The 27,201-nt window shown below is 39.5% G+C and overlaps 1 protein-coding gene across 6 annotated transcripts in view; it reads right to left on the bottom strand.

The window, feature by feature from the left end:
• CCDC15 (coiled-coil domain containing 15) overlaps positions 1-18,444 on the bottom strand; it is a 105,940-nt gene extending 87,496 nt beyond the window's left edge. For 3 of the 6 annotated variants that reach the window (XM_038005037.2, XM_073022012.1, XM_073022014.1), the window contains exons 1-4: positions 18,187-18,443; positions 17,652-17,837; positions 13,276-13,425; positions 12,540-12,728 (exon numbers count right to left, since the gene is read on the bottom strand). In XM_038005037.2, coding sequence (XP_037860965.1) covers positions 12,540-12,728; positions 13,276-13,425; positions 17,652-17,828 — 516 coding nt within the window. In that variant the 5' untranslated portion in view covers positions 17,829-17,837; positions 18,187-18,443. Of the gene's footprint in view, positions 1-12,539; positions 12,729-13,275; positions 13,426-16,867; positions 17,585-17,651; positions 17,838-18,186 lie in introns of those variants that run through there. The other 3 variants (XM_073022027.1, XM_073022021.1, XM_073022017.1) reach the window with 3 other exon arrangements.
• Between the last annotated feature and the right edge of the window lie 8,757 nt (positions 18,445-27,201).

Genomic DNA, 27,201 nt, shown 5'->3' with positions numbered 1-27,201 from the left:
TCAGAACCTACAAAGAACTCAAACAAATTTACAAGAAAAAAACAATCCCATCAAAAAGTGGGCAAAGGATATGAACAGACATTTCTCAAAGAAGACATTCATACAGCCAGTAGACACATGAAAAAATGCTCATCATCACTCGCCATCAGAGAAATGCAAATCAAAACCACAGTGAGATACCATCTCACACCAGTTAGAATGGCAATCATTAAAAAGTCAGGAAACAATAGGTGCTGGAGAGGATGTGGAGAAATAGGAACACTTTTACACTGTTGGTGGGACTGTAAACTAGTTCAACCATTGTGGAAAACAGTGTGGTGATTACTCAAGGATCTAGAACTAGAAATACCATATGACCCAGCCATCCCATTACCGGGTTACCCAAAGGATTATAAATCATGCTGCTATAAAGACACATGCACACACGTATGTTTATTGCGGCACTGTTCACAATAGCAAAGACTCGGAATCAACCCAAATGTCCATCAGTGACAAATTGGATTAAGAAAATGTGGCACATATACACCATGGAATGCTATGCAGCCACAAAAAAGGATGAGTTCGTGTCCTTTGTAGGGACATGGATGCAGCTGGAAACCATCATTCTCAGCAAACTATCGCAAGAACAGAAAACCAAACACCGCATGTTCTCACTCATAGGTGGGAATTGAACAATGAGATCACCTGGACATGGGAAGGGGAACATCACACTCCGGGGCCTATTGTAGGGAGCGGGGAGTGGGGAGGGATGGCATTGGGAGTTATACCTGATGTAAATGATGAGTTGATAGGTGCTGATGAGTTGACAGGTGCAGCACACCAACACAGCACATGTATACATATGTAACAAACCTGCATGTTGTGCACATGTACCCTAGATCTTAAAGTATAATTAAAAAAAAAAAAAAAAGAAAAAGAAAAAAAGAAATGAGGAAATGGGCAAAGTACTTATCTTTTTTAATAACAATGCACACAACTGTTTACTTGTTCAAACTATGTACATATATACTTTTAATAAAACTCAGTATAAAAAATGAGAAAAAAAATCCCAGACAATATCTTTCAAAAAGCTTCCTCTCCATGAACAACATAAACATATAAATGCATTTTTGGTTCTCATATTGCATATATAAATACATATGTACATATATCAGACCTCAGGAATATCCTAGAGCACATGAGCCTACATTTTAGCTCGGAGAAGTTTGTTATTACCGACCTTCTGAAGCCTACTTCTGTCAACTCATCAAAGTCATTCTCCGTCTAGCTTTGTTCTGTTGCTGGCGAGGAGCTGCGATCCTTTGGAGGAGAAGAGGCACTCTGATTTTTAGCATTTTCGGCTTTTCTGCTCTGGTTTCTCCCCATCTTTGTGGTTTATATCTACCTTTGGTCTTTGATGATGGTGACCTACAGATGGGGTTTTGGTGTGGATGTACTTTTTGTTGATGTTGATGCTATTCCTTTCTGTTTGTTAGTTCTCCTAACAAACCAATGACAACAAAACTTCACTTGCACTGACCCCTAGAGACTATATCCCAGATATACCAGACAACCAAATCACAGTACCTTCTAAGGAATACTGCCAGGCCCACAAGTGCTATTAAAGGTGCAGCCTTAGGCAACTTCCTCCCTAGCTTTAGCTGACTGGAGCAAGGGTTGTGTAGTAGTATATCAAATAAAAACAGGCCTTGATGCAATGCCTTCTGCACACCAAAAAAAAATGTCTATTTTGCACACAGAAACATAACTTTAACAATGAGCAAAAGCACTTCTTTGTAACAAAACAAAAATTGTACTATATAAATTTTAAGATTTAAATCTTAAAATCTAAACAATGATTAGATAGTAAAATTTAAAACATCAAGCAAATATGAAGGATAAAATTTGAGAAATATGGATAGCTAACTGTGACACTGTTCATATATTCTCCAGTTCTCTTTAACTTGTTTGTGCAATTTTTTAGCCAATCAAGGATAGGACAGAATTTATATGTAACTGTATAAATGAGACAATTAGTAATACTATGTAGGTCATGGGAAAAGAGTATAGATGAGATCTAATATTTATAGAATTTCACCTACTTTATTACCATGGAAGACCAAAACCAATTTAAAGTGTATTCTTAATGCCACAAAAATCTAATCAAAGTTGAATTTTATTCAAGTACGATGTAGTTTATTTGCAAATGATATCATACTGATTTTTAAATGTGTTAGACTTTTCAGTGACCATAAAATACTATACATTAAAAGTTGAACTCACATGAGCCACTTTTTATAACCCATGAATCCCGATGCAATGCAGCGAGTTGCATTATCTTTCTTTTGTCACAATTGCTATCAATCTATAAGATGGCCAGTAATGTAGACCTAATGCAAAAAGGCAAGCTGGGCCAATAAATATTCATTACCTCAGATAATAAACTAGGAAATATCCAGAGAAAAGTTAGAGAGAGGACCTGAACATAAAAGGTCCTAAATTGGAAAACAGAGGCTAACAAGTCCTCAAGGATACCAAAGTTATGAAGCTATGATGAAGAGATGACAATACCAGTTAGTGGTAGAAAAATGAGAAAATAAGAGGGAAGCATACATGTAGAAACAAGGGGACCAACTACACTAGTTTACCTAGAACTGTCTCAGTTTTAGCACTGAAAGTACCATGTGCTGGAAACCCCTCGATCTTACACTAATAGGGAAGGTTGATCACCCTATGACAAAAACTGAATCAATCAAGCTACTGATTAAATATGAGTGTGAAGATCAAAGATTTCATGCTCTTGAGGTTACTGGAGTTACCTCACATCCAGAAAAACTCTCCAGTTGCATTCCTGAAGGGAGTTTGGATTTGTGTAAGATTCTGATTCTTCCCTTATTAACCCACGTGTATTCTTAAAATAAACTTTCCCCTTGTTTGGGTTAGCCTGAGTTCTTGCAGTCAAAAGTGCCTGACTGAAATACTGGTTTTTTCAATGGTAGATTACAAGAATTTAGCAGGCTATTTCACATTACTTAAAGTTTTACTACAAAAAGTAATTATTTCCATGGTTTTAAAAAGCTGGAAAACTAGCACTGTAAAGAGAGAATAAAAATAGAAATAAGATAGTAAAAGATTCAGTGAGAAACAAAAAGCTGGAATAAACCATGCCAGAAAACAGTAGCAAACCGAATAGGGACAGATCAATAAAAAGTTATCATATGCTAAGACTAAAACAATGATCAGTTGTTCTTTAATTCCTCACCAAAATGCAGCTGTCAAGGGACATCACAGAAACTCAATCCCTAAAGATAAATATCAGTCCTAACAAAAAGAAAATACTGGTTCTATTTTATAAGAGCACTTGAAATTTCTTCCAGTCTACAATTTTAGCTCCTAACTTTAGGCAACAAATCTTAATTGACCTTTGAACAAGTAGGTAATACCAAGTACTATCAAGTAGAGGGTGAGGTGGGGGTATGGATTAAGAGCAACAGTGGCCAAATCATATTTGAAATACTGTATTGTGTTGTTTTTGAGGTCCTATTTCAGAAGAATATTTAAAAACAAAATAGTATTCAGAAGAAATCAACAAGGCATTAGGAATATAGAAACCCAAAAAAGAAAAATGATAACTATAATCAAATACTTGAAGTGCTCTCAGATGGTATTTTATTTTTTATTACCTGAGAGGGCAAAATTAAGACCAATGGATAAAAGTTATAGGGAAGAAGATTTTTGACTCAACATGTTGAAAAAACAGTTGTAATAATTTCAAGTCCTCTAAAAATAAAAGGACCAGTCTGAAAAAGTAGTGAGTTATCCAATAGTGGAGGTGTTGTGGCAGGAATTAGATGCCCATATATAGAGATAATATAAAAAGAATTGTGGGGGGTCTGTTCCAAGATGGCCAAATAGAAACAGCTCCGGTCTAGCAGCTCCCGGCGTGATCCAAGCAGAAGACGGGTGATTTCTGCATTTCCAACTGAGGTACCTGGTTCATCTCACTGGGACTGGCTAGACAGTGGGTGCAGCCCACAGAGGGTGAGCTGAAGCAGGGTGAGGCGGGAAGCGCAAGGGGTCGGGGGATTTCCTTTTCCTAGCCAAGGGAAGCCATGACAGACGGTACCTGGAAAATCGGGACACTCCCGCCCGCCCTAATACTGTGCTTTTCCAACGGTCTTAGCAAATGGCACACCAGGAGATTATACCCCGTGCCTGGCTCGGTGGGTCTCACACCCATGGAGCCTTGCTCACTGCTAGCACAGCAGTCTGAGATTGAACTGTGAGGTGGCAGCCTGGCTGGAGGAGGGGCGTCCACCACTGCTGAGGCTTGAGTAGATAAACAAAGTGTCCAGGAAGCTCGAACTGTGTGGAGCCCACTGCAGCTCAACGAGGCCTGCCTGCCTCTGTAGACTCCACCTCTGGAGTCAGAGTATAGCTAAACAAAAGGCAGCAGAAACTTCTGCAGACTTAAACGTGCCTGTCTCACAGCTCTGAAGAGAGCAGTGGTTTTCCCAGCACAGACTTTGAGCTCTGAGAATGGAAAGACTGCCTCCTCAAGTGGGTCCCTGACCCCTGTGTAGCCTAACTGGAAGACACCTCTCAGTAGGGGCCGACTGACACCTCATACAGCCGGGTGCCCCTCCAGACGAAGCTTCCAGAGGAAGGATCAGGCAGCAATAATTGCTGTTCTGCAATATTTGCTGTTCTGCAGCCTCCGCTGGTGATACCCAGGCAAACAGGGTCTGGAGTAGACCTCCAGCAAACTCCAACATACTTGCAGCTGAGGGACCTGACTGTTAGAAGGAAAAAAAAACAGAAAGGAATAGCATCAACATCAAAAAAAAGGACATCCACACCAAAACCCCATCTGTAGGTCACCATCAACAAAGACCAAAGGTAGATAAAACCACAAAGATGGGGAGAAACCAGAGCAGAAAAGCTGAAAATTCTAAAAACCAGAGCGACTCTTCTCCTCCAAAGGATCGCAGTTCCTCGCCAGCAACAGAACAAAGCTGGACGGAGACAGACTTTGACAAGCTGACAGAAGTAGGCTTCAGAAGGTCAGTAATAACGAACTTCTCTGAGCTAAAGGATGATGTTCGAACCCATCGCAAGGAAGCTAAAAACCTGGAAAAAAGATTAGACGAATGGCTAACTAGAATGGACAGTGTAGAGACAACCTTAAATGACCTGATGGAGCTGAAAACCATGGCACGAGAACTACGTGACACATGCACAAGCTTCAGTAGCCGATTCGATCAAGTGGAAGAAAGGGTATCCGTGATTGAAGGTGAAATTAATGAAATGAAGTGAGAAGAGAAGTTTAGAGAAAAAAGAGTAAAAAGAAACAAACAAAGCCTTCAAGAAATATGGGACTACATGAAAACACCAAATCTATGTTTGACTGGTGTACCTGAAAGTGACTGGAAGAATGGAACCAAGTTGGAAAATACTCTTCAGGATATCATCCTGGAGAACCTTCCCAACGTAGCAAGGCAGGCCAACATTCAAATTCAGGAAACACAGAGAGCACCACAAAGATACTCCTCAAGAAGAGCAACCCCAAGACACGTAATTGTCAGATTCACCAAGGTTGAAATGAAGGAAAAAATGTTAAGGGCAGCCAGAGGGAAAGGTCAGATTACCCACAAAGGGAAGCCCATCAGACTAACAGCAGATCTCTCAGCAGAAACTCTACAAGCCAGAAGAGGGTGGGGACCAATATTCAATATTCTTATAGAAAAGAATTTTCAACCCAGAATTTCCTATCCAGCCAAACTAAGCTTCATAAGTGAAGGAGAAATAAAATCCTTTACAGACAAGCAAATACTAAGAGATTTTGTCACCACCAGGCCTGCCTTACAAGAGCTCCTGAAGGAAGCACTAAACATGGCAAGGAACGACCAGTACCAACCAATGCAAAATCATGCCAAATTGTAAAGACCATCGATGCTAGAAAGAAACTGCATCAACTAATGGGCAAAACAACCAGCTAACATCATAATGACAGGATCAAATTCACATATAACAATATTAACCTTAAACGGAAATGGACTAAATGTCCCAATTAAAAGACACAGACTGGCAAACTGAAAAAAGAGTTAAGTGTGATGTATTCAGGAGACCCATCTCACGTGCAGAGACACACATAGGATCAAAATAAAGGGATGGAGGAAGATCTACCAAGCAAATGGAAAACAAAAAAAAGCAAGAGTGGCAATCCTAGGCTCTGATAAAATAGAACTTTAAATCAACAAAGATCAAAAGAGACAAAGAAGGCCATTACATAATGGTAAAGGGATCAATTCAACAAGAAGAGCTAACTATCCTAAATATATATGCACCCAATACAGGAGCACCCAAATTCATAAAGCAAGTTGAGACCTACAAAGAGACTTAGACTCCCACACAATACTAGTGGGAGACTTTAACACCCCACTGTCAATATGAGACAGATTGATGTGACAGAAGGTTAACAAGGATATCCAGGACTTGAACTCAGCTCTGCACCAAGCAGACCTAATAGACATCTACAGAACTCTCCACCCCAAATCAACAGAATATACATTCTTCTCAGCACCACATCACACTTATTCCAAAATTGACCACATAGTTGGAAGTAAAGCACTCCTCAGCAAATGTAAAAGAACAGAAATCACAACAAACTCTCTCAGACCACAGTGCAATCAAATTAGAACTCAGGATTAAGAAACTCACTCAAAACTGCACAACTACATGGAAACTGAACAACTCTGCTCCTGAATGACTACTAGGTAAATAACAAAATGAAGGCAGAAATAAAGATGTTCTTTGAAACCAATGAGAACAAAGACACAACGTACCAGAATCTCTCGGACACATTAAAAGCAGTATGTAGAGGGAAATTTGTAACACTAAAGGCCCACAAGAGAAAGCTGGAAAGATCTAAAATCTACACCCTAACATCACAATTAAAAGAACCAGAGAAGCAAGAGCAAACAAATTTAAAAGCTAGGAGAAGGCAAGAAATAAGTAAGATCAGAGTAGAATTGAAGGAGATAAAGACACAAAAAACCCTTCAAAGAATCAATGAATCCAGGAGCTGGTTTTGCGAAAAGATCAACAAAATTGATAGACCACTAGCCAGACTAATAAAGAAAAGAGAGAACAATCAAATAGACGCAATAAAAAATGATACAGGGGATATCACCACCGATCCTACAGAAATACCAACTACCATCAGAGAATACTATAAACACCTCTACGCAAATAAACTAGAAAATCTAGAAGAAATGGATAAATTCCTAGCCAAATTTAGACTCTCCCAAGACTAAACCAGGAAGAAGCTAAATCCCTGAATAGACCAGTAACAGGTTCTGAAATTGAAGCAATAATTAATAGCCTACCAAACAAAAAAAGTCCAGGACCAGACGGATTCACAGCCGAATTCTACCAGAGATACAAAGAAGAGTTGGTACCATTCCTTCTGAAACTATTCCAATCAATAGAAAAAGAGAGAATCCTCTCTAACTCATTTTATGAGACCAACATCATCCTGATATCAAAGCCTGGCAGAAACACAACAAAAAAAGAGAATTTTAGACCAATATCCCTGATGAACATTGATGTGAGAATCCTCAATAAAATACTGGCAAACAGAAACCAGCAGCACATCAAAAAGCTTATCCACCAAGATCAAGGTGGCTTCATCCCTGAGATGCAAGGCTGGTTCAACATACGCAAATCAGTTAAAGTAATCAATCACATAAACAGAACCAACAATAAAAACCACATGATTATCTCAATAGATGCAGAAAAGGCCTTTGACAAAATTCAACAGACCTTCCTGCTAAAAAATCTCAATAAACTAAGTATTGATGGAATGTATCTCAAAATAATAAGAGCTATTTACGACAAACACACAGCCAATATCATACTAAATGGGCAAAAACAGGAAGCATTCCCTTTGAAAACTGGCACAAGACAGGAATGTCCTCTCTCACCGGTCCTATTTAACATAGTGTTGGAAGTTCTGGCCAGGGCAATCAGGCAAGAGAAAGAAATAAAGAGTATTCAATTAGGAAAAGAGGAAGTCAAATTGTCCCTGTTTGCAGATGACATGACTGTATATTTAGAAAACCCCATCGTCTCAGCCCAAAATCTCCTTAAGCTCATAAGCAACTTCAGCAAAGTCTCAGGATACAAAATCAATGTGCAAAAATCACAAGCATTCCTCTACACCGATAACAGACAAACACACAGCCAAATCATGAGTGAACTCCCATTCACAATTGCTTCAAAGAGAATAAAATACCTAAGAATCCAACTTACGAGGGATGTGAAGGACCTCTTCAAGGAGAACTACAAACCACTGCTCAACAAAATAAAAGAGGACACAAACAAATAGAAGAACATTCCATGCTCATGGATAGGAAGAATCAATATCGTGAAAATGGCCATACTGCCCAAGGTAATTTAGAGATTCAATGCCACCCCCATCAAGCTACCAATGACCTTCTTCACAGAATTGGAAAAAACTACTTTAAAGTTAATATGGAACCAAAAAAGAGCCCGCATTGCCAAGACAATCCTAAGCCAAAAGAACAAAGCTGGAGACATCACGCTACATGACTTCAAACTATACTACAAGGTTACAGTAACAAAAACAGCATGGTACTGGTACCAAAACAGATATATAGATCAATGGAACAGAACAGAGGCCTCAGAAATAATACCATACATCTACAACCATCTGATCTTTGACAAATCTGACAAAAACAAGAAATGGGGAAAGGATTCCCTACTTAATAAATGCTGCTGGGAAAACTGGCTAGCCATATGTAGAAAGCTGAAACTGGATCCCTTCCTTACACCTTATACAAAATTTAATTCAAGATGGACTAAAGACTTAAATGTTAGACCTAAAACCATAAAAACCCTAGAAGAAAACCTAGGCAATACCATTCAGGACTTAGGCATGGGCAAGGACTTCATGACTGACACACCAAAAACAATGGCAACAAAAGCCAAAATTGACAAATGGGATCTAATTAAACTAAAGAGCTTCTGCACAGCAAAGGAAACTACCATCAGAGTGAGCAGGCAGCCTACAGAATGGGAGAAAATTTTTGCAATCTACCCATCTGACAAAGGGCTAACATCCAGAATCTACAAATAACTTAAACAAATTCACAAGAAAAAAATCAAACAACCCCATCAAAAAGTGGGCAAAGGATATGAACAGACACTTCTCAAAAGAAGACATTTATGCAGCCGACACATGAAAAAATGCTCATCATCACTCGCCATCAGAGAAATGTAAATCAAAACCACAATGAGATACCATCTCACACCAGTTAGAATGGCGATCATTAAAAAGTCAGGAAACAACAGGTACTGGAGAGGATGTGGAGAAATAGGAACACTTTTACACTGTTGGTGGGACTGTAAACTAGTTCAACCATTGTGGAAGACAGTGTGGCAATTCCTCAAGGATCTAGAACTAGAAATACCATTTGACCCAGCGATCCCATTACTGGATATATACCAAAAGGATTATAAATCATGCTACTATAAAGACACATGCACGCGTATGTTTATTGCGGCACTATTCACAATAACAAAGACTTGGAACCAACCCAAATGTCTGTCAATGATAGACTGGATTAAGAAAATGTGACACATATACACCAAGAAATACTATGCAGCCATAAAAAAGGACAAGTTCATGTCCTTTGTAGGGACATGGATGAAGCTAGAAACCATATTCTGAGTGAACCATCTCAAGGACAGAAAACCAAACACCACATATTCTCACTCATAGTTGGGAATTGAACAATGAGAACACTTGGACACAGGGCGGGGAACATCACACATTGGGGCCTGTCGTGGGGTAGAGCGGCGGGGGAGGGATAGCATTAGGAGAAATACCTAAGGTAAATGACAAGTTAATGGGTACAGCACACCAACATGGCACATCTATACATATGTAACAAACATGTATGTTGTACACATGTACCCTAAAACTTAAAGTTAAAAAAAAGAATAGAATTCCTTGGAGAGAAAGGACCAGATAATATCCTTTTCTAACATTTAATAAAAGTGTAAATAAATTCAAACCTATGGAAAACTTCAAACACACACAGAAGTAATCAGAACACTACAATGAACCACCATGGAGAGATATGGATACTTCACTTTAGCATTATCAAATCCTAGCCAATCTTGTTTCATCTGTAACTCCCTTCTTTACCTCATTCTTTTATCATTTAAGTATATTCCGGACATCAAACAGTTTCATGCATAAATATTTCAATATGTCAGATCAATTTTTAAAACTCTTCCAACTCCAAGATCCCATGTTTCTATAACACCAACACAAGAAAACTGAGAAGTGTACTAACATTCAGAAAGTGAATTATGTGTACCATTTACCCAACCAGTTCTAGATAAACTAAGGGAATTCGTGCCTGAACTGTTTCATTGCCTAGTTTTATGGTGACATCTAGTGGATAAAAACTGCAACAGACGTGGTAAGATCAAAAAGCATCTATTGTCATGGAGTCATATGGTCAAAGTTTACAGGCTCAAAGTCACTGAACATTCTTCCGTAGTTCATATCCTTTCCAGAAAAAAAAAAAAAAAAAAAAAAAAAAAAAAAACGCAGGGGCATTATAAAAACTTTTAAAAATCTTGTGACATTTGAGGTTTTTCATAACCTGATTTCCTCCTCCCTATCCAACCCCATTTTTGGTTATTCTCCATTAGAAACTATCAATTAGAAAGGTTCCATCACTTATTCCCAAATACACCAAGCTCACTGCAGATTCTAGGCTTTTCATTTGTTTGTTTTTTAAGAAAAAATTATCTTGACCAGGTGCGGTGGCTCATGCCTGTAATCCCAGCACTTTGAGAGGCCAAAGCAGGCAGATCCCTTGAGCTCAGGAATTCGAGACCAGCCTGGCCAACATGGTGAAACCCCATCTCTACTAAAAATATAAAAATTAGCCAGGCATGGTGGCAGGCACGGCAGGCACCTAATCCAGCTACTCGGGAGGCCGAGGCAGGAGAATCAGGAGATTCTCTTGAACTCAGGAGGAGGAGGTTGCAGTAAGCCAGGACTGCACCACTGCACTCCAGCCTGGGCAACAGAGTGAGACTCCATCTCTAAGAAAAACGAATTATCTTGAATTTACCAACTCAAAATGTGTAGTTCAATTCTATCTCTCCCATGAATTCCTCCCCTACTGTTTTCTTAAAATTTTCTGAACTCCCATAGCACAACTTTATTGCAAAACACAGAAAATTTCTCTATATTATTATATAATATAATGAATGGTCTATTAGTTTTGTATTTCTACCTGAAAATATAAACCCATGGAGGGTCCTATTTCACATTTCCTTAGTATCGCTACAATCCATAACAGCATATGCAAATACTGCTGACTGATGAGTTCTATTTATGTATTACACAGGTGAAGTTAAATCATCACTACAGTGGGACTAATAGCTACAAGCACCACGAAAGCAAGGACTGTGTCTGTCTTAAGTCAATGTTCTATTCCTTGTACTTTATGCAGTGCCTGGCTCAATAAATATTTGCTAACAAATAAAAATGATTATTACAAACTGAACAATGACAAGAAAGAGTCAAATAGTTATGGACAAAGAAAAAAATGTTAACAGTATTTCAACATGATAATCTGTGCTTCTAAAGCTTTTCCTATTTATATTAATAGCACAATTAAATTATGACCAAGTATGTTAAGCAGTAATACAGCTTTTATTTTCACATACTCATAATTTTCCACATTTTCTCTCTTCCTCTCATTATTTCTAGGAATACATCTTAAATAAGATGAAGAACAATTACTGAAGCAGAGTTGAAGACTGTATCAACTGGACAAAAGCTCAGGTATACTAAAGTGGGGGCTAAATGGACAGAGTCAAGCAATTGGAATGGATGAATCTACTCACAGTGGTTAATTTTTAAATATTGGGTATATCAAATGAGTCATTAAATAAAAATTACATTTTTCCAAAAACTCTGGATATGTTAAGAATTTACTATATTATTCTTTAACCTACAACTATAGATTCATTTATTGTGATAATCAGATTAAAAAACAATAAGAAAAATGAGACAAAAAGAAATAATAAATGAAATGCCACCTATGTGTACTGAATTTCTTTGCAACAAAGCTAAGAATTATTTCTCTCTGTATACTACAAACTAATAGTAGCTTACCTAGAATGTAATTTCAATATAACTGGGAAAATCCATGTTCTTGACCTAAAGTGCTTTCTAATAAGTTTTGAATTCTAACACTTTGGCACCTTTCTTTAGATAATTTTAGAGTGTCTTACCAAACACAAATAGATGTAAATTTAAAATTTTTAAAAAGCATTATCCCACTATTCCCCACTTTACAAAGCTAAAAAAAAAAAAGAGGTGATTATAAAAAGTGAAGCTGAGTGTGATAACTCTTAATCCCTACCTCATACCCCAGATGTCGTATTTATAGTTTAGGGGATGGGGAAAATATCATAGACATAAAATAAAATGAACAGGTACTTACAGCCTGGGCTTGTTGTTGGAATAATTCGTTCTGATTCTCTTCATCCTCTATTCCATCCCCAGGCATCAGGGAAGGAGGTAACCTAGAACTTCCAATAGCAGCATTCAAATTGTTTGGAAAAACACTTGTCCTTTTGGAAGTCAAGCGTGCTGCTGAAGACTGCACGGCTATAGAGCCTTCTTTTTCTGCCTACACAAAGGAAGAAAGGGGGATAGTAACATTCTACCCCAATCCAGGGCAATCAAATAATGCCTCTAAAGCAGTTCAAGAGATTTTAAATTGGGGTGGGGGGCAGGGGAGAGGCTTTAGCTGGCAGAGGAATGAACATTTACCAGGTACCTCCCATGTGCTAATAATTTAGGTTATCTCATCTAACTCTCACACAGCCCTATGAGAGAAGTATCATATCCTTATTTTATGGATGAAGAAACTACAATCAGTGAAGTTAAGTAATTAGCCGAAAGTCAATAGCTATTAAGTGGCAAAGCCAGAATTCAAACTCAAGTCTGAACCCAAACTTCTGACATTGCTTTTAACTACTTGGTAAAAGTAAAAAATTGAGTCAGAACACAGGAATAAAACATTATTTCTCTACAAAAAAAGTCTATTGTCCTCACTAATCAGATTATATTAGGCATGTAATCAAAGGAAAGTAATTCTGTTACTGCCTAATAGCTTATCTCATAACATACATATTTTCCATTCAATCTTTACTCAGGCTCACTTTTGAACTTACTCTTTCATAAGACTTCTGAAGCTGTTGCTTTTTTCTCAACCTAATTTGTTGATTTACTCGGTATTTAACTTGCTTCTGAAAATGTTTCAAAGCTTCTTGTTTTCTTCTTAGCTGTTCCTTTAGTTCTTTTTCAATCAAATATGCTGATGTCTTTAAAGATGAAAGATAGAAAATGAACTTAAATGTCAGCAGCTTTGTCCATTAGGGCTGTTTTAAAGACAGAACAGTCAGGATAAGGATACAATCCTTATCCTTTATGAAAAAAAATAATTCCATTCTGTACAAAAAAATTGGAATGTATGAGTACTCAAATCAAATCTTAAATTTTTTATTGAACTGGAACTAACGATGTCTCATTAAATCTTAATGAACCAAATAAAACCTACCATATGTTACACATTTTCTAAAATGGAGTAAATAGTCAAGACACACCAGGTTACTTACCACTCACCAAGTATGTCATATTGTAAAATGTCTTCATATTTGGCATTATGCTCCATTTTTAACCTAGCATGCCCTTCCTTTCATCTCCACCTAAAGGCTTACTCAGTTTTCACAACCATTTAATACCCACTCCCCAGTACCTTCCACAACACTTTCTTCCTCTAAGCCCTCTTATGCTATAACACTTCTCATTTCACCAATGTTAACTGAGTATAGTACTTCTTGACTTCCCTACTAGATTATGAACTCTTTGAGGACAGGATATGTATTCAATTCTCCTTTATTTCCCCTATGGCATGTAGTAGACAGCCTTGACTATAAGGGTAATCAATATATATTTATATAATTGCTGAATTTCAAAACATATTCTAAACCAGGGGTGTCCAATCTTTTGGCTTCCCTGGGCCATGTTCAAAGAACTGTCACACAAAATACATTAACACTAACAGTAGCTGATGAGCTAAAACATAAAAATAAACTTTAAAAATCACAAAAAAATGCATAGTGTTTTAAGAAAATTTATTAATTTACGTTGGGTCACATTCAAAGCCATCCTGGGCCACATGTGGCCCATGGCCGCATTTTTGGACAAGTTTGTTCTAAATAATCTGGAACACTTTATCCCACTTGAGTTCTTGATCTGCATTTATCTCCTCTAAGTGCTTTGAATAATAATCATCATAGTCATCATCATAACAGCACTTATCATTATTATGGATCTATTACGTGACAAGTATTTTAACTACATTGTAGCACTCTATTCTCAAAACCACCTTTGGTAGTAGGTATTCTTATCCCTTATGTTACAGATGAGGAAACTGGGGTTCAGGAAGATAAAGTAATTTTAATATAGCTAACTAGTAGCAGAACTAGAAGTTTCTGACTCCAACAATTATGTTCCTACCTACACTGCTTTACTCTAGACTGCATATGTCTCTCTTTCACTAGAAATTTTCAAATTAAATAAAATCATCATCATATCTCCTACCTATTCCTTCTAACTCAGTGATTCCGACTTCTAACTCTGAAGGGTGCCTCTGATCATTTTACAGGCTGTCATTAAATTCTCAAAATCAAATGCATTCAAATTTCAACTTAAGTTAAAATTTCCAAGGTGTCTATCCCATAAACTATTCTAGTGGAGTGTACAACTGTCAAAGAACAATTAGGTAGAATAATTCCAGTGGAGATATATATACATAATGAAGCCTGAACAACTGACTCAGCTTAACTCAAGTCCCAGACAAGTTTAAGCCATTCACCCTCTTTCTTTTACCTCCATTTTCTCTGCTCCTCTTTTACTCCACAAGATTACAAGTCAGGTCATAAAGAAACTTCCACCTGGGTTCTTAGAGTGCTCATTCTGAAGGAAGTCAGCACCATATAAAAATTCATACTACCCTGAGATTACCATGCTGTGAGGAAGCCCAAGTTAGTCAAATAGAGAAGCCCATGCGAAAAGAGAAATGTATCTAGCCAGCACCCAGACATTCTAGTTATCCTAGCCCAAGTGTCAGCTATATGAATAAGAAAGCCATCTTGGACATTACAGCCCAGCAGATGCCACATGACTGGGACAGCTTGATTATTTTCTAGCTCCAACCAATAGCTAGAAAATAGTCAAGGTGACTCAGACATGTCCAGTTATTTGAGCCCCAGCTAAGGCCCCAGACACTATGGAGCAGAGACAAGCCATTACTACTGTACCCTACTCAAATTCCTGATACATAGTATTATTTGCTTTATACCACTAAGTTCTGGGGTGGCTGGTTACACAGCAAAAGCTAACCAGAACAAATTATAAAACAATGCAATCCCACATATGATGATAGAACAGCAGTGTCTTTTGATGCTAATTTATTAATAATTATTGGGGGGAGGTAGTCTAAAGCTATGACATTTTTAGGAATCCTGATGGCCTCCTGAAATTTTGGGGAGAAAAATGAGTAGAAATTCCCCTTTAGAACAGACATGATCTAAGGGCCAAGCTTTAGAAGTAACTATTCAGCATTTATTTTGAGCTGAGAGAGCTATATCCGTTAATAAGGGCGGATACCCAGACTAGATATGCTAAAGCTATAAGGAGTTCTATCAGATGCTTGATCAAACCCCCTTTGGCTGGAACTGATCAGAAATTTTTAAATCAGGAAAAGGAGATATGTTTATCCATGTTCCAAGACTTTAATATTTTGAGTTAATGTGTGTGAATATGATATTCAATACTTCTTAACATAGAAAAAGTGTGATACACTACTGATATTATACAGATGTAACTTGAGCAATTAAAAAGGTGTCAACAACTTAAATACCAAAATATCTTTATACCAAATCTTACCGAGACTTGTGGGGTGTTTCTTGCATTCATCCCTTCTCATTCCACCTTTTTTTTTTTTTCCAGAGATGGGGTCTCATTCTTTTTCCCAGGCTAGAGTGCAGTAGCATGATCATAGCTCACTGCAGCCTAAAACTCGTGGCTCAAGCACTTCAACCATCCTTTTTCAAGGCTTTTCTTCTCTATTTCTTACCCCTAACAAAGTTTTGATGCTATACTCCATGCTTAAATTGTTATAATTATATTCTAATTTATCCCCAGGATCCAATCACTCCCTATCCTTCAAAACCTTTGAAGCAATTAATCTAATCAAAACACTGGTTGATCATGACATTCACCTGTAAATATTTTAAAAAGTCAATTCCTTCTCCAAAATTTCCTATGGTACTCCACCATCCCTATTTTCCATAATCCTGTCAATAACCATTCTCCTACTAAACTTTCCACTCCAATCGATCTAATCTACCCTTAGAATCCTCAACCTTGCTTACTTTTTACTCTCCTCATTCTCCTTAATAAGAGAATCTTTCCCTTCCCTTCTCCGATCAAATTATTCATTACACTTTCCTGGGTCGCATCAACCCAATGTCATAGCTTCTTGATTAAGCATTATATTCTTAGAACTTGTATAGATATACCACCTAGACTCTTAAAATCCTTTTTGGAAATAGGCAGGGTAGAAATAAATCAATGAATATACATACATATGTGCAAACATAAATAAAATGAATGAATATAGTATATTGCATTGCTTTAACATTTAAACATGTCTCATTTCTCCTCTGAGATCAAGTACACTGAGGGAACATACCTTACCCTTTTTTCATCCATGTTCAGCACCTTGTCTACACATACAGATGACATTTTGTGCCTTTCATAAATATTTCATGAGTGTCTATATTAGGCAGTATTTAAGATAAAAGTGGGAATGTGATGATAAATGAGATTTGTTCTCTATGCTCAAGGAGCTCACACTGCATAAGGAAAAGATATATAAACAATCTACTATAACACAATGTGGTAAGTGCCAAGTTAAATTTGAACAAATAGCTATGGGGCACAGTCTGGTGAAAGACCATCAGAAACCGTGGAATTTCTAGTTAAGACTTTTTCAGATTACCAAAGTTCATCTCTTTCTCCTTTATTCTATTACTCCATTTTGCCTGAATCCTCATTAGAAAATTTATCATAAACCTTAAGCAACCAATTAATGTTACTTAAAGTATGCCAACTATCATCCATACTAAGTTGCAGTGTCTGGAAGATGTAGATAGTGCCTATGTCTTGGGCAGAGCAAGCAATCAAGAGTCTGACGTAAACTGATATACAGATATATATCTATATAACCTGTTCCATGTAGATTATGTTCTATATATTATAGTAGATGAGTAATAAGCATTTGATTATGCCAATTAAAGCTGCAGTCAAGTTTTGGCAAATACTTGTTTGTTCTATAATCCTGATGCAAGAACATAAACTATTTATGGCAGAATAGAAACAGCATCCTCGGACTGTTCATCTTTAAGCACCCAGGATTAGAGAAGACTAATAAAAAGGGTGGTGGGGAACCCCACCATATTTGGATCAAACTGACACTCACATATGCTGGGATTTCCGAACTACCTGGTGAGGCAGGTTCCACCCATGCCCCAACTGGTACTATAGCCTGGTTCCTCTCAGCCAGCACTGCCAACACGTCCTTGCTCTTCAGGGGGTTTAAAGCCAGGGGCAACCTTGTGGTATTTCGAGATTTCTTTGGGGCCATACTTCCCAGCATCTGTGACTCCTGGTTAGGAGAAAGAAAAAGCTTAAAATCTTCAAACGACTGCATTAGAAGTTCAACCCTAACACATGAGCCACAGGCCCATGAAAAGGAGAGAAGCCCTGGAGGCAGAAGCCTGGCACGGAGTGGAAACACAAGTATTCTAGAGAAAAAGGAAGAAAAGAAGGGAAGAGAAATGGGCATAAATAGAGGCAAGGAAAGGTTTTTAAGTTGCCTTCTAGATGAAATGGCGATGAGAGGGAAGAGAAAGGATGGGAATGACAGAGCGATGACTGTGCCCCGCTGTGGGCGCAGCGAGGCGGGAAGGGAGGAATGACAGCAGCAGACCGGAGAAAGAGGGAGGGGCGGGGACCTGTGTCTGCAGCCGAGAGTCCCAATAATCGGTATCCGGTTATGGGAAGACGCGCTGAACGGCTGGGAGCCTCGGGCCAGATAAAAGTCTGCTTCTGAGGCCCCGAGGTCCACTCCGGCTGAGATGGCACTGGCCGGGAATCGGCCCGCAATTCGCCACAGACTCAGTCTACTCGGTGTACCAAGGTAACTGCCTCAAGTAAACCGCCACTTTGGGGCGGACTGCTCCGTCCCGCCCCTCCGTAGCCTTATGCCCGCCCCTTCCGGACTCCGCGTCCCCTCCCGGAGCTGGGAAGGCGTGAGAGGTGGGGTTTTGAGCGCCCGTGGTATCGTCACTTCCTCTTCCTGCTCGGCTGAGGGGGCGGGAACGTGTGGGTAAGCGCGGTTGCTAGGTAATGCGCCATCTGAGGCGCGGTGGGAATGTAGTTGCTGGACCAGCGCCGAGACCTCCTAAATCCCTCCGGAAAGGGATGCGTTGGGCCTGTGATCTGGCAGACTGGGCGGGCCAGGGGTCCCAGTAGAGGGAACTACGGGAAAAGAATGAAAGAGGGAGGCGAGCCTGGCCCGGCTTCCTGGAGAAACAAATTAAGCTAACAAATTTTTCGGATCCTCTGTGCAGCTCATTTTACAACGCTGTTTCGTACGTGTGTTATTGTATTTGGACATCACGGCCTCTTGAGTGGTCTCCCTCTCTGCGGCAAGCTCTGCTGTAATCCAGAGACACTCGACTATCTCTGTAGGATAATTTATTCATTCGGTTAACATACATTGCTACGAGCTTTTTATAATACCAGTGCTGTTCCAAGCACCGGAGATACGTAGCTATGAACGAAACAAATATCCCTGCTCAGGGAATTCACAATAGAGTGAGGGGAAATAAGCGAATAAACTATGAGTAAGTAAATGTCTGTGATGTGGAGTAGAAGCAAAGAGGGATTGTGGCGGGCAGGGTGGGAATGGGAAGGATGAAATATTAGAATGTCCAGAGAAAGTTGCACTGCGATACTTTTCAGCAAAGACTTAAATGAGATAATAGAAGAGGCCACTGTGCTCTTCAACGGAGGCTTTATAAACATGTTCCAGATACAACAGCAAGTACAAACGCCCCAAGGTGGGAGCATTGGCTCGTTGAGAAAAACTCAGGAGGATAGTGTGACTGGAGCAGAGGGAAAGGGGAAGAATGCTGAGACAGTAGGTCAAGCAGGCAATCCAATCGAATATCGTCAGCCACCATAGGTGTTGAGATGGAGAGCCACTGGAGCAAGGTTTGGAGCAAAGGAACACCATAATGTGACTTAAAATTAAAAAAAAAAAAATTCCGAATGCTGTAGTGAGAATAGACTGTAAAGACCAATTAGGTGGCTATTGCAATAATTCGGGTAAGGGAATATAATGTGTTGGATCAAGGAGGTGGTAGAGATGATGATAAGTGGTTGAATTCTGTAGTTATTTGGGAGGCAAAACTTTCAGGATCTGTGAAGGTTTGGATATGGATTGTGTGAGGGAGAGATGTCAAGGAAAACTAGGGGCTTCATCCCGAGCAGCTGTCAGGATGAAATTACTATTTACTGAAATAGTGAAGATGGTGGAAGGAGTAGATTTGGAAAGGGGAAGATCATGAGTTCAGTTTGGGGCAGATTAAGTTTTATTTATCTAATCAACATCCAAGAAGATAGTATGAGAAAAAGTGTCGGGAGCTGAGAGAAGAGTTGTGGGCTGCAAATACAAATTTAAGAGTTGTTAGCCTGTAGATTGAAAGCCATGAGACTGGATGGACTCATCAAGGGGTTGAATAGAGACAGATGAAAGAATAAATCCTAAAACAGCCCCAGGGTATTTCAGTATTACAGAAGCTGAGAAAAAGAGGAGGAGAATGCTAAGAGATTGAGAAGGATTAATCAGTAAACCAAGGAAGAAAAGGTAACACAAGGGTGTGATACCTTGAAAGCCAGGTGAAAAAGAAATGTTCCATTGAGGGCAGACCATCTGTGTTAAATCCTGCTGACAGATCAAATAAGGTAAGGACTGAAAATTGACTATTGGATTTGACCATGTGGAAGTCATTGATAACTTTTAAAAGAGCAGTGTCTTTAGAGCAGTTGGAGAGCAAAAGCCTGATGGGCTAGGCAAGAAAGAGTAGGAGAAGGAATTGGAGACAGCAATTTTAGACAATTCTTTCCATGAGTTTTGTTGTGAAGGGACACAGCGAAAGAGGTGGCTGAACATAGAGGTAGGATCATTGGAGAGTTATTTAAGATCATAGCATATATTTTTTATTGATGGAAATTAACCAGTAGACAGGAGAAAACTAATGATGCAGGAGAGATAGGAGAGAATTTGGGGATCTACAGTCATGTGTCACTTAAAGATGGGGATACATTTTGAGAAATGTTAGGTGATTTGTCTTTGTACAAACCTCATAGAGGAAATGGAACCTAGTGAACAAGTGGAGGGATTGGCCTTAGATAGCAGGAGGTATGGTTAATTATAATAATAGCAGAAAAGTTAGAATACCCAGGAAACTGATAATTAGGTAATGTGGTGGTAGGAGCTTATGGAAATTCTCTTCTGATTACTCTGTTTTCTCTATAAAATAGTATTGTAGCCAACCTCCAAGATGGCCCCTAATGATCCCCACCTTTGTGTAGTCCCCTCCCACATTGTACCTAGGTTGGTCTGCATGACCAACAGAATATGGCAGAAGGGGTGGTGTATTACTACAGAGGTTAGGTTATAAGAGACATGCTCACATGCACTTGCTTGCTCTCCCTCTCTCCTTTCCTCCCTCCCTCCCTCTCTCTCAGATCTCTTGCTTTGAGAGAAGCCATGTAAATAATTAGCAGTTCTGTAAAGAGGATCACATGGCAAGAAGCTGAAACATTCTGACAGCAGCCCTGTGAATGAACTTGGAAGTAGACCCTCCAGCCCTAATCAAGTCTTCAGAGACTGTGCTCTCAGCCAACAATTGACTGCAACCTCATAAGAGACCCTGAGCCAGACTGCTCAACCGGAAACTATGTGAGATAATGTTTGTTGTATTAAGATGCTAAATTTGAGGGTCATTTGTTATACAATGAGTAGAAGGTAAGGGACAGTGAAAAGTTGGTAGAGTCAAGAAGTTGTAGGTCCCTGTGGTGGTCTAAGGTTTGTTAGAACAGGATACTCAAAAGAATGTGCTAAGATAAGAGATGGTGGTCTGAGAGTAGGATGTTTGTGGTCTGAGAGTAGGATGCTTGGAGCTGAGTGTATGGAGAGGCTGTGCTTATTGGTGCTGTCAAAGTCTATGGTATGACCAAACGAGGGAAAGCTAAGGTAGGTTAAAGAACAAGATCACTGGAGAAGGGATAGAAACCGAGCACCAGAGCATTGATTGGATGATCCATGAGGATACCGAAATCACCAAAAAATATAACAAGAATGATGTTGGAGAGAGCCAGAAGCAACAATCTTGAAAAGGCTTGGAGGTTGGTGGATAAGTATAACTTGGAAACCCAAGCATGGTATAGTCTGGTGACATGAGATTCAAAGTTGTAGGTAAGGTTAAGAAAAAGGGAGGAGGTGGTTTAGCAGTAGCACTGAGTAACTGCATAGCAAGAAGGAAACCCATCCCACCTCCACCCACAGGGGCAAGGAACAAAAAACAGCTACTATTAGGTGAGTGCAAAAGTAATTATGGTTTTTGCATTGTTGGAATTTGCCATTTTGTGTTGGAATACATGCTTGAATAAATGTGGTTATGTTATACATCAGTTTAATGGGCATTTCTCACTTTTTTTTTTTTGCTAATAACTTATTTCTTGCTGTTTATGTTTATTTTAGACTATGGAAATTATGTTAGACAAAAAACAAATGCAAGCAGTTTTCTTATTCGAGTTCAAAATGGGCTGTAAAGCAGCAGAGACAACTTGCAACATTAAGAATGCATTTGGCCCAGGAACTGCTAGCGAACATACAGTGCAGTGGTGGTTCAAGAAGTTTTGCAAAGGATGGCCAGGTGTGGCAGCTCACACCTGCAATCCCAGCACTTTGGGAGGCCAAGGCATCCAGATCACTTGAGGTCAGGAGTTTGAGACCAGCCAGGCCAACATGATGAAACCCCTTCTCTACTAAAAATACAAAAATTAGTTGGGCATGGTGGCACATACCTGTAATCCCAGCTACTCAGGAGGCTGAGGTGGGAGAATCGCTTGAACCTGGGAGGCAGAGGTTGCAGTGAGCAGAGATCATGCCACTGTACTCCAGTGACAGAACAAGACTCTGTCTCAATTTTAAAAGAAAGAAAGAAAGTTTTGCAAAGGAAATGAGAGTCTTGAAGTGATGAGCGTAGTGTCCGGCCATTGGAAGTTGACAATGACCAATTGAGAGCAATCATTGAAGCTGATCCTCTCATAGCTACAGGAGAAGTTACCGAAGAACTCAATGTTGACCATTCTATGGCCACTTGGCATTTGAAGCAAATTGGAAAGGTGAAAAAGCTCGATAAGTGGGTGCCTCATGAGCCAACCGAAAATCAAAAAATTATCATTTTGAAGTGTTGTCTTCTCTTGTTCTACACAACAATGAACCATTTCTCCACTTGGATTGAGACGTGCTATGAAAAGTAGATTTTATACAAAGCTGGCAATGTCCAGCTCAATGGTTGGGCCCAGAAGAAGCTCCACAGCACTTCCCAGAGCACCAAAAACAAGTCATGGTCACCGTTTGGTGGTCTGCGGCCAGTCTGATCCACTGTGGCTTTCTGAATCCTGGTGAAACCATTACATCTGAGAAGTATGCTTAGCAAATCAATGAGGCACTGAAAAGTGCAACACCTGCAGCTGACAGTGGTCAACAGAAAGGACCCAGTTCTTCTCCACAACAACAACAATGCCTGACTACTTGTTGCACAACCAACCCTTCAAAAGTTGAACAAATTGGTCTATGAAGTTTTGCCTCATCCGCCATATTCATCTGACCTGTGGCCAAACCAACTACCACTTCTTCAAGCATCTCAACAACTTTTTGCAGGGAAAACACTTCTACAACCAGCAGGATGCAGAAAATGCTTTTTAAGAGTTCAGCGAATCCCAAAGCACAGCTTCTTACACTACAGGAATAAACGAACTTATTTCCTATTGGCAAAAAGGTGCTGATTGTAATGGTTCTATTTTGATTAATAAAAATGTGTTTGAGCCTAGTTATAATCACTTAAAATTCATGGTCCAAAACCGCAATTACTTTTTTAAAATTATTATTATACTTTAAGTTCTGGGATACACGTGCAGAACATGCAGGCTTGTTACATAGGTATACATGTGCCACAGTGGTTTGCTGCAACCATCAACCCATCATCAGTCTATTTTGTTAATCTTTTCAAAAAACCAGCTCCTGGATTCATGGATTTTTTGAAGGGTTTTTTGTGTCTCTATCCCCTTCAGTTCGGCTCTGATCTTAGTTATTTCTTGTCTTCTGCTATTTGCTCTTGCTTCTCTAGCTCTTTTCATTGTGATGTTAGGGTGTCGATTTTACATCTTTCCCACTTTCTCCTGTGGGCATTTAAGTGCTATAAATTTCCCTCTAAATACTGCTTTAGCTGTGTCCCAGAGATTCTGGTACATTGTGTCTTTGTTCTCATTGGTTTCAAATAACTTATTTCTGTCTTAATTTCATTATTTACCCAGTAGTCATTCAGGAGCAGGTTGTTCAGTTTCCATGTAGTTGTGTGGTTTTGAGTGAATTTCTTAATCCTGAGTTCTAATTTGATTGCACTGTGGTCTGAAAGACTGTTATAATGTCCGTTCTTTTGCATTTGCTGAGGAGTGTTTTACTACCAATTATGTGGTCAATTTTAGAATAAGTGCAATGTGGTGCTAAGAAGAAGGTATATTCTGTTGATTTGGGGTGGAGAGTTCTGTAGATATCTGTTAAGTGTGCTTGATCCAGAGCTGAGTTAAAGTCCTGAATATCCTTGTTAATGTTCTGTCTTATTGATCTAATATTGACAGTGGAGTGTTAAAGTCTCCAACTTTTATTGTGTGGGAGTCTAAGTCTCTTTGTAGGTCTCTAAGAACTTGCTTTATGAATCTAGGTGCTCCTGTATTGGGTGCATATATATTTAGGATAGTTAGCTCTTTTTGGTGCATTGATCCCTTTACCATTATGTAATACCCTTGTCTCTTTTGATCTTTGTTGGCTTAAAGTCTGTTTTATCAGAGACTAGGATTGCAACTCCTGCTTTTTTTTGCTTTATCATTTGCTTGGTAAATATTCTCCTGTTCCTTTATTTTGAGCCTATGTGTGTCTTTGCACATGAGATGGGTCTCCTGAGTATAGCACACTGATGGGTCTTGACAGACCCATCCAATTTGCCAGTCTGTGTCTTTCAATTGGGGCATTTAGCCCATTTACATTTAAGGTTAATATTGTTATGTGTGAATTTGATCCTGTCATTATGATGCTAGCTGGTTATTTTGCCCGTTAGTTGATGCAGTTTCTTCATAGTGTTTATGGTCTTTACAATTTGGTATGTTTTTGCAGTGGCTGGTACCAAAACCCCAATTACTTTTGCACCAACCTAATACTTGAGAAGGCAATAGAGAGGTTGAATTGCACACCTCCATACACAGACACATACATGCACACCAACACTTGGGAAGAAGTGTTGTTAGGTATCTCCTTGCTTTCTTCAACTCTCCACCTCAAGGTCTGTGCCTCCCACTAGCAACTGGGCCAGTGGTTTCATAATAATCTACATTCTTCTTTTTTGAGACAGAGTCTTGCTCTGTCACCCAGGCTGGAGTGCAGTGGCACGATCTTGGCTCACTGCAACCTCCACCTTCTGAGTTCAAGTGATTCTCCTGCCTCAGCCTCTCCAGTAGCTGGGATTACAGGCACCCGCCACCATGCCCAGCTAATTTTTGTATTTTTAGTAGAGACGGGGGTTTCACCATGTTGGCCAGGCTGGTCTTGAACTCCTGACCTCAGGTGATCTGCCTACCTCGGCCTCCTAAAGTGCTGGGATTACAACTGTGAGCCACCACACCCAGTCAATAATCTACATTCTTGATATGTCCAGAGAATTCACATCTAAGACCCTGTTCCCCTTCTCTGACCTCTTCAGGAATGCTTATATTCTATATAACCAGAGTTGGTTTCTCATCAAGGAAACTGTTTGCTTAGAAATGTCTATCTTCCTCAGGAACTTAAAAGAATGGATGCTGCTGACACCAAAGTGTTGAGGCCCTGCTCCAGAGCACTCCTCATCAGAGTTAGATATAATCCCTTTTCTGTGTCTAGGGGATCCCTGGACGTGTCTGCACAAAGCCTCGAGTCATTGGGTCCTTGGCAGCGATCCACCCCATACAGAACTGATTGTTTCATGAGCATGAGGGAGCAATTTGCATTTTTGGTCACTACTTTCCTATTTGTTGCTGGCTGACCCACACCTGTAACAAATTAGAAAACTTGGTCACATGTCAGTTCTCAGGGCATAGCCTAAGGAGAACATCTATAGAAGTGAGAAACCTGCCTATCTCTACTCTCAGGGGAACTGGATTTTGGGGAATGAAGCCTCAGGCAGCTGAGTCATGCCCACTTTCAGCCCCTCTCCTGAGTTTCAGCAGGGTGTTCAAGGGCTGATATTCTGGGCTATTTCCTGAAAATGGACCATAGCACTGTCCTTTTTCTTCCTCCTCCTTATTCACCTCTCAAAATAACCTTTTTAACTAGGATAACTAGAGGAGTCCTTCTGCTTGCCTGTGCAGACCAGGTCTCTGCAGTAGCATTTCACTGTAAATGGCACCAATAGCAGATTGCTCCCGTTAAGCCCAGTTTTCTCAACAGCATCTGCTGTATACTTTTTGCAAAAGATTCTCTAATTTTACCACGGATGCAGAAGTCTTTTTCTCCTTACTCTTGGTGTGTGATTAAAAGAAAATTAACCGGGATTTCAGCATCTCTTTATATTGCCAAATATTCATCTAGGATAGTTGAGAGATGCACTATCCAGATCTTCCAAGGAAGGGCTTGTTGGCTGTCTGCTCCCTCTGTGACAGAGCAAGACTCTATCTCAGAAATAAATAAATAAATAAATAAATAAATAAATAAATAAATCCTTCTTTCTATTCCCTGTTGACACTGATGAGCCTCTGAATTACCTCAGTGCTACCCCATCTCTAGTCTTTCTAAATACATGAGCCAATAAAGTTATTTATTATTAATGCCAATTTGCATTAGGTTTTATATGATTTGTAACGTAGACCATAAACGAGCTCTGAGATGAGTCCATTGGTAAATATTGGAGACTAAAAGAGACAAGCAGAATGAATCAGAGCTACCTACAAAAACTGGTTCCTGGAGTGGCCTCAAAACTGAGCCCTCCAATTCCAGATCCAGGTCTTATGTATTCATGCAATATGCCTCTTGTCTGATGGTACTTCACTGGGATATCTATTCTTTGAAGCCAAAGAAGCTTGACTAAGGTAGGAGACTTTTCCTTTTTTTTTTTTTTCTTTTTTTGAGACAAATTCTCTGTCGCCCAGGTTGAAGTGCAGTGATGCAACCTTGGCTCACTGCAACCTCTGCCTCCAAGTTCAAGAGATTCTCCCGCCTCAGCCTCCCGAGTAGCTGGGATTACAGGCGTGTGCCACCACACCCAGCTAATTTTTTGTGTTAAGTAGAGTCAGGGTTTCGCCATGTTGGTCAGGAGAGACTTTTCCTTTGAAGCTAGTTTTAGCCAACATTATTTTATCTATCCTTGTTACTTACATTATTCACTCTGTGCTTGACTTTAAAAAAAAAAAAATCTCTTGAAGTATAAAAATTCTAATCATTAAAGATACTTTAAAAATAGGTTACAGGGCGGGGCATGGTGGCTCACGCCTGTAATCCCAGCACTTTGGGAGGCCAAGGCGGGCAGGTCACAAGGTCGGGAGATTGAGATCATCCTGGCTAACATGGTGAAACTCCGTCTCTACTAAAAATACAAAAAATTAGCTGGGCATGGTGGCGGGCGCCTGTAGACCCAGCTACTCGGGAG

Source organism: Chlorocebus sabaeus, chromosome 1 (genome assembly GCF_047675955.1).
Source record: "Chlorocebus sabaeus isolate Y175 chromosome 1, mChlSab1.0.hap1, whole genome shotgun sequence".
NCBI lineage: Eukaryota > Metazoa > Chordata > Mammalia > Primates > Cercopithecidae > Chlorocebus > Chlorocebus sabaeus.
The sequence above is the reverse complement of the archived record's forward strand: the minus strand, read 5'-3'. Positions and strand labels throughout refer to the sequence as shown.